Source organism: Lepidochelys olivacea (assembly GCF_965140295.1).
Source record: "Lepidochelys olivacea isolate rLepOli2 genome assembly, chromosome: 11".
In the NCBI taxonomy this organism is placed as follows: Eukaryota; Metazoa; Chordata; order Testudines; family Cheloniidae; genus Lepidochelys; species Lepidochelys olivacea.
The window spans coordinates 41,615,146-41,623,857 of NC_140421.1; the positions used below are offsets into that span (position 1 = coordinate 41,615,146).

The 8,712-nt window shown below is 37.1% G+C and overlaps 1 protein-coding gene across 2 annotated transcripts in view; it reads left to right on the top strand.

Moving 5' to 3' along the window:
- Positions 1-7,782, top strand: part of RAPGEF4 (Rap guanine nucleotide exchange factor 4) — a 227,684-nt gene extending 219,902 nt beyond the window's left edge. For both annotated transcript variants that reach the window (XM_084643984.1, XM_084643985.1), the window contains 2 exons: positions 4,534-4,588; positions 6,628-7,782. In XM_084643984.1, coding sequence (XP_084500110.1) covers positions 4,534-4,588; positions 6,628-6,755 — 183 coding nt within the window. In that variant the 3' untranslated portion in view covers positions 6,756-7,782. The remainder of the gene's footprint in view (positions 1-4,533; positions 4,589-6,627) is intronic.
- The last annotated feature ends 930 nt before the right edge of the window (positions 7,783-8,712 follow it).

Below are 8,712 nucleotides of genomic sequence, written 5' to 3' on the forward strand. Positions count from 1 at the left end.
TGCTGCTGTTGCAAGGTTGAGCACATACAATTTAGGAGCTGCAGGAAGGTAAAGCAGTAGTGAAGAGGACTGTAGTAGACCACAAATGCAACAATTAGGCACCTCAGACACGTTTATCTCTCAGCTCCAAAAACAAGCCTCTACCATTTGAGGCAAAGGAGAAGTCCCGTAGCTGTTAGTAGTAGTAGTTCCTGTTTACTCCCTGTGGGCTAGCCACTAGAGGGCAACGTGCAACCTACCAAACCAGTGCATAACAATATATTACATACAAGTTGTACTGCTTTTGTACCTGTCCATTTTTTACCAGTTTCACAGGTTTTTGTAAATAGATGGGATATGCCAGGCAGGCCCTTTTCTAGATCTGTTGTTCTGTGGGAGGCTCCAGGGGCTGGCTCTCCATGTGGAGATGCTATATTCCATACCACATTTGTGTCCTCAAATGAATTCAAACATGGTCTTTATCTTTTCCCTCATGGTTCATTTGAAAGCCATTATTTACCATCCTTTCCTCGCATTCCCTGTTTAACCCGAGTTCATGTGACTGTCATTGCAGCATCATGTCTTCATAAGGGCAGGCAGGGGATGCACTTCCTTTGGAGCTTATGTCAACACTATTCCTTAAATCGTCTGGCAGTGTGATCAGAGATCAATTTACCTGGCAGCCTCTGCACATTCTGCTTCCCAGTATGTCACAAAAGTGGCACCTGCAGAGGGAATAGAAGTTGCAAGGTGGCTCTGAAACGTAAGGCCTACCTTCCTGTGGCACCACAAGACAATACCATCAGGCCACAAAGCTGGTCACTGGTTCTTCTTTTATTGAGGCTCTTCAGCCTTGAGGTGTGAAATGAGGATTAAAGAATTTGTGCATATTGGTTTTCAGGTTTTATGGTTATGAACAAAAGGGATTTCACATTCTGATCCTTATGCAAAAAAAAGGCAAACATTCTTTTCATTTTTGGAACATAAAGATTATGCAGAAAGCGTGTGACTAAAGCCCCTGGTAGTTTTCTATGGCATATATGAATATTTATAACATTTAGAAGCTTAAGCTAGGAATGGATTAGCAGATAATGTGCTGGCCTGCTGCCCACTCTTCTAGGCAGCATAAAACTTGAAACAGTATTGTTATATATAGTTTATATATATATATATATATATAGCATGCTGATAGTGGCAGTTGCTATTGTGTTACGTGGCTGGTTCTATTTCAGATGGCTCCATGTTTAGGATATATGGCTTTTCAATAATGGCCTTTCTTAGCATAGTGAGTAAACAGAGGCTAATTTTTGGAGATATTAACCTGAGGCAATCCCAAAATGAAGAAAAGTTTAAGGTGCTAACAGTTGAACTTCTATGATAATGTTTGCTCAGTAATACAACCCTTCATCTACATGTAGTAAAACTCTGCTATTAATGGATCAAAAGAAGAGAATCCACCACATTTGCAAGGCAATGGTAAAAGAAATCTGTTTTCTCTTTATGAGCCAGTGATAAGTCCAACTCACACCTTTTGTGTCAGTACTTGTAGAGTGTACGGGACAAACAAAGAGCCATGGAATGGGGCTTTATGTAGAATGTATGGTGTGCTTCTGGGGTCATCTCATTGGGTTGAAGCAACATATTCTGCTGTGTTAACTCCCACTTCCAAAATCCTTGCTGTTGTATCATTGCCTGCATCCTTCTGAATGAAAAGGATTGGATGAGACTATCTTTAGAGTCATGCAACACCGCTCCTTAAAATGGAATTCTTCAGACAGTTCAGTGAGAGAAGATACTCCTATCCCAACAAGAGGCTAATGCACAACTTCCAGTTTCCTAATTTTGGATAGTCCATAAAGGCAGAAACTTAGAGTTAGAACTTTTGGAAACTCATACTCCTGATTTCTTTCATCTTTCTGAATTGCATACAATAGACTCATCCTGATCCCAAATGTTACTCCAATATACAGAACATCCGCAAAATAAAGAAAATACATGGGGTGAAAAAGTTTTAGTGATGCTTGTCTCTTACCACAAGGAAAGATTCTCAACCATAAAGTTGGATCCAAAACTAATCAAACTTTGGAGAATTTTGAATATTGCTCTTGACTAGATCCAAACTTCATGGCTCAGTTCAAATTTTTTGTGAACTGAGGCCTGAGACGCTGAAGATTTATAAGTATAGAAAGATAAGACTGAATGTTTCCAACAAACACCCAGCAATATACAGGTCAAGCAACTTTAACCATCATCTTGAAAGACAGAACTTTCAGAAGTGCCTCCCCTAAAAGAAGCAATTCTGGAAGCTGCATCAACGCATTAGTCAGCCAGCCTTGTTCAACGTTTATGATACCACTCCTGGAAGTACTTATTTTAAGGGAGTATTTCCTGAAATAGTATGATCAAAATAGCAACATCACTTGTGTGTTGGCCAAAACTACATGACTTCCACAGAAGTCTGTAACATTTCAGAGCATACTCAAGTGTTTTCCAGTTTGATTAGGTTAGACTTCCAGGCTTGATCCTACTTGGGATGGTGCACTCTGGGTTGATCCAGCACAACGCTTAGATATGTCTTTGTCGTTAAGTATCTGAGTAGTCCTAGTGAAGTCAGTTGGACTACTCACGTGCTTAATGTTAAGCACATGCAAGAGAATTTGCAGGATTGGAGCCTTATATTGTAAACTCCTAAAAGAGAACACCATGCACACCTGTAGTACTAGACAAGTAATAATAATGGTTTAGAGAAGTGTAAAAAGAAATAAGGTAATGTAGCGTTAAAATTACTTTTACTTGAGGGCTCTTTATCTGTTTAATTGTGCATCTGTTTATCTAGAGAGTATAAAAAAAATCCTTGGTCCATATGCTCCAAAATGTTGGCAAAGTTGTGATGTGCACTCAGGCACCTCTTGGGCACTATCACAGGCTAGTTACCTATTGTGTAGGTATTAGATTTCTGATGCTGATCAACAATCATGCCAGTCTTGGTATACTTCACATGATGCATTAAAATGTCTGAGATTACTCCATTCATGTGTATGAAAAATGTCAGTTACAAGCCTGTTCTGGAGTAGTGCTTACCATTTGCCTCTGAGCTGTTGTATTAAGAGCTATTTCATTTTCACATAAAAGCCTAATCTGTGGGGTTTTTTTTTTTTGTGAGGCATCTAAATTTAACCAGACAAATTCTCTCACTACTCACTAGTTGGAAATAGGCTATTCCACTGTATGGATTTATAATTTTCTTGATCATCTTAATTTCCAGTGTGTGTAAAACAGCCTGTTGAGAATATGCTGTGAAAATATGTTAACATATAACTATTAGAACATGTTTTAACATGTTAAATGTGTTGGAACACATGAGAACAAACTTCAGATTCCTTGTAGCAATAGCAATTTTGCCTTTTGAAACTTTTTTCCCACTTCTTTTTCTTAATTTACATAAGTAAATTAAACTACAAGCCTTCATGCCTAAATCAAACTCCCCAACTATGGAAACTCAGATTTACTCCTGATGTTGTAATTTAATTGATACTTTGCTCAGCCAGGAGAACATTATCTATCAGGTGACAATTGAGCCAGTGAGTTAAGTTTGGGGTTGCAGAATTAGATTTCAACTTCCTTCCTTTTATTTTATCAGCAGCAATTCTACTCTGAAACATTAGTGTAAAATGGCATTTCTTCCTTATCAGATCTACTCCCCATGTTTATTGAGTCTTTGTGGCTTACTTCAGTAACTACAATAATTTTTTACTACACTTTACTCTTGTTTCCACTGTAGCGCAAGCACATCTAGGAAGGACTGAGTTGGATTCTGTTCCTTCCTGTGAATTATCAACAAAATAAGTTTCAACTCTAGCTGTAGGGGAAAAAAAAAGAATCCGGGTTGAATTTGCAGGGCTGGTAGTTAGAAAAATCATGGGTGAGATTCTGGCGCCACTGAAGTCAATGGCAAAATGCCTATTGACTTCAGTAGAGCCAGATTTCCACCCATCAGCTTTTTAATTATAAACTGAGCACATTTCATCAGGAAATCAATAAACATGGATCCCCAGAATGCCATTTTTACAGTCACTTTTCAAAGCAGAGCTGCATTTTAACTCAAACCTTTAATAAAATTTGGAATATCTTAAAGTGCTAAGCAATTTAATGGAATGTGTTCTAGAATGTCCTTGCTGTTAGGAACTAGTGACCTTAAAATTAAATTTGAGTATTCACGTGCAGAGGGGTTTGGGATAACCCCTTTGTTTCATCTGAAGATGTGAGCAAGGTTAAACATTAAAGGAACTGATTTTCTCTTATACTAAGGCCCCTTTACACCACTTAGGAAATGGAAATCACATGTATGCCCACTTTGAAGCCTGTGTAAATGAGAATCAGACCCAAAATGTCAGGGCAAAGTTAAAATTCTGAAACTTTAACATCATTTGAATGTTTTAATTGATTTTGTCAGTATCTTCAGATCTGTGTTTACTTCAAATGATGAAATACGATGTTTGTTTTCTGTTTGCACCCTCCACCACGAAGGACACTTAAAATACATTTTCTTTTCAGCGTATGATCGCCAACACTGCAAGGACAGTGAAATTTTGCCGAAGCCAATCTTTCAGTAAGTGAATTGCAATATGTGAATTGTCAGAATTATCACTGCTAATTGGAATGTTAAAAATGAGTTTGTTGTGGATGATAGAGACATACTGGATAATGCATTTTGAGGCTATTGTTTCAATATTTTCACCATACTTTGTGGTCATGCACAATGGCAGAAGTCTGATCAACCACACTGGATAATTTCAGCCTCACTCTGCTAAAGAGCATCACTCAGTCTCTGATTTTCTTTTTAACAGAGCAGCCTCCCATCCTTCTTCACAGAAAGCAGAATAAATGGTGTAAAAAGAAACACTTATAATGGGATGGGATCTTTTCCATCCTAGCTCCAGAATCTCATGTTGACTAAACTTTTTCTTTGTTCCAGCCAGCATCTCAGTTGGACATATCTCTTTTTTAATTTTGGGACATATCTCTGGGACATATCTCTTTTTTAATGTTGATTGATTAAGTACTCTGAGACCTTCAGACATAAATGATTTAGAAATTAAAATATACTCTCATTATCTTCTAAATCTAAACACACACATATCTTCAGTTAAAGTCCATAGACAAATGCACATATATTAAGAATAAAGTAAACCCTTTAGTTTGTACACGGTGTAGATTCCGCATCATCATCTTTTGTAAAAGAAGAGTGAACATTTGTAAAGCACCTAGTGCGTATTGCTGTGAAGCAGCAGTTGCTCAGCTCTGAAGTCACCAGCCTATGGAACAATATATAGCAATACTTTAATAAATATTGCGGGAATGCATACAGTGCAATTACATTATATTGTATAAATAAAGTAAAAAAGTGATTAAATTAAACACAAAAGACCTGATTCTCCTCTGGCTACTGCCTTGTGTAGTCATTTAGGGCATGTCTAGCTAAATTGCTTTTAAAAATTAAGTTAACTAACTTGATTTAAAACAGCCCTTATACCTCATGTAGACACAGTTTAATGCCTTTACAATTGTGTTAGCAGATCAGGTTGTAGCTTAGGCTCCGCCTAAGGGTTTGCTACACTGCAAGTGAAGGTGTGATGGTAGTCTGGGTACGGGTACCCATGCTAACTTTAATCTAACTACTGTGAGTAACAATAATAACGTAGATGTGGTGGCACAGGCTTCAGCAAAAGCTAGCCACCCAAGTACTTGGAGCCTGGGTATGTACTCCGTTTCTAGCGCATGCTGTCAGATTGTTCAAGATATTTAGGCACCTAAAGATGCAGATAAGCAGTTAGTGGGATTTTCAAAAGCATCTGAGAACCTACCTCCTTCTGAAACCAATCAGTTAGGTGGTAGTCACTTTTGAAAATCCCACTAGGTACCTATCTCCATATACAGGAGCTAAAATATCTTGACAGATCTGGCCCAGGAAGCTTTTAGATTGTACACCAGTGACTGTCACTTATTATATGTTTGTACAACACCTAACATAATGGGTCTGAAGCTGCTTGGCCACTAAGCACCACCGCATTGCAAATGTTAAATAATAATGAATTAAGGATTACATTGGTTCATAAAGGACCATTACATTGGTTCATAATTTTCCTGGCATGCGCTCTCCAACCATAAACCAGATTATGGACTGGATGTGCCTGTTATTAGATGCTCATTTTACAGTTGTGGTGATGCAAAAGGATTACTTTTTAGCTTTTAAAGCAATTTTACAGTTTTGGGCCAGGGTGAGCTCTCCTAGGTCAACAGTAGATATTACTAAATTGTTAAACTATGCCAACTAGCTGTGTAATTATTACTATTGACTATTAAGCTAGGTATAAAACTTCACCAAGGGCCATCAATTTCGGAGAATGTAGCCAAGGATACCAGGAAGCAGAGTTATTCTATGGGGAAAATAATACAAGATAATAAAAATACACTGGGGAGAGTGAATTCAAATGGAAGAGAATAGTGGAAGATAGATTTCTAACCATTTTATTGTTATTGCAGCAGTATCTGGTGTTTACTTATGGTAGATTTCTGAAAAGAAGAGTTATATATTCTACTCAGGGTTTGACCAAGTGTACCAATCCTACATCATTTCTGTTTCTTCAGATCCAGACGCAGCTCTAACTAATAAGAACCATCAGGATGTACGGACCTATGTACGACAATTAAATGTGATTGACAACCAGAGAACTTTATCACAGATGTCTCACCGACTAGAACCACGTCGAGCATAAACATTTAAGTGACTACAAGAAATTATTTTTTTCCAGTCAAGGTCACCTATTAAGAATTCCACTTATTCTGCTACTGCACTGCCACTACAAAAATAAGCAAAAACATATTCTAAAATCCTAGGCAACGCACAATGTACCAGCCCTTAGAGAAGTTTGACTAATGAAGAGTTTATACACTGTAACTGGGAGGGTGCACATGTTGTGTACTCTTAATTCATTTTAAGGTGAGGCAAAATTCCTGTAAATAGTGAAAATAAAAACGAGATAAAATAGCCAGAATAGCTGGTGAAACATGCACCAAAAACTCCTAATAGTTCTAAGGAATGTAGCAGTGTTTCTTTTCTCTAATTAAAAATACAATATTTTAAGATTTATTATCCAGTTTGGGGCCAAAATCTGCCATTAGTTTTGCATGTTCAGTTCATGTTAACTTCAGTGGGAGATGTATGTAAGAAACCAGTGACATAATTTGGGCCCAAGCTAGGTCCAATGGTATATTTCCAGGGTTTGGTATTCAGGGAGCTATTGAAAAAAAGTTTACTTATTAAACACTACATGTATTAATAACAATTTCACATCTTAACCACATTTGCATACAACTGTAAAGTACTCTGGCCATTTAAGTTACCCTGGTAGGACTGAACTGCCATATTTTCAATGATAAATAGATTAATATTTGTAATTTTACTTCTTTTGAGGTTTTCTTAAACTATCAACCAGGATTTTAGAAAATTTCAATTTGAAGCAATGAGCTTCATAAAATCAGTAGCATAAAGGTAGCAAGAGACTGGTTCAAAAAGAGCACAAAATGCACAAAGACAATATTTTCCTGGACATTATAACTTTAAATATCAGCTACAATTAGTTGTGGATGATTAAAACATACTTTCTGGGCTTAAACATTTACAAATATTTCAATTTTTAGCAATTGTTTTGCACTTTCAAGTAGATTGTAAATAGAAAAGTTAATTCATCATGTTCTAGAGTATTTATTTGTTTATGTAATAGTATTGTGCCAAAATAATTGCTTTTTATTTATTTTATTTAGCATGTAATTGAAGTACAGTTTTTCTGTCTTTACACTTAGTCTGCACTTTATGTGTAAGAATTGTGTAATGTGTTTTCTGTAAATAACATGCAGTATCTTAATTAAATGTAAATGCTTAAAAAGATTTGTTCACTGTCCTTAACATCTGTTGTGTGTACTCCAATCTTCATTCCTGCATAAAAACAGATGATGTTAGCAGGCTTGTGGAGTGAACTTCAACTGAACTTTGCTAGGTGTTGAACTGCAATAGGGTCCTCCTGTTTCTACACGCAATAGTCAATTATGTCCTCATTTAAACCTGTTCAACCCCATCACCATCTCTGGGAGTTGAACAGCTTGAAAAGAGGTTCGTTTTAGCTCATTTGTTTGGGGTTCCAGAGGAAACTCCCCCTCTGAATCAACATGAGGCTAGAAACCTTATACATTTCAAATATTTCAGAAATAATCAAGATACTAGATTTTTTTATTATAGAAAGGGGAAAATTATTACAATATCCCAAGCCAAATCCTTGCAATGTAAATATAAAAATATTGTGTTCTTAACCCGAGTGAGTTAGTTCTTTAACTTGACCTGCTAGTTGTGAAAACTACAAACTGGCTTGTCTTCATTAGGAGTTTGCCCTGAGTTAACTAATTCAAGTTAGAACATGCTTTTTCCACTCAGTGAAGACAAGGCCAGGGAGGCAACTGAGTGAGTGGCAACTACTTTTCCATCTGCTCTTGATTCCCACCCTTCATGGAGTTTACATTCTGTAGATCCTCTGCAGTCAGAGCAACAAACTAGGTTGTGATGGGAGTGGGGAATGTGTTTTACCATGTATCCACGGGATTGTCTATGTACTTTCTCTGACTGGGATCTCTTATGGTAGCATGAATAATCCATGGGGGCAGCTGCACAGCCGTTGTGCT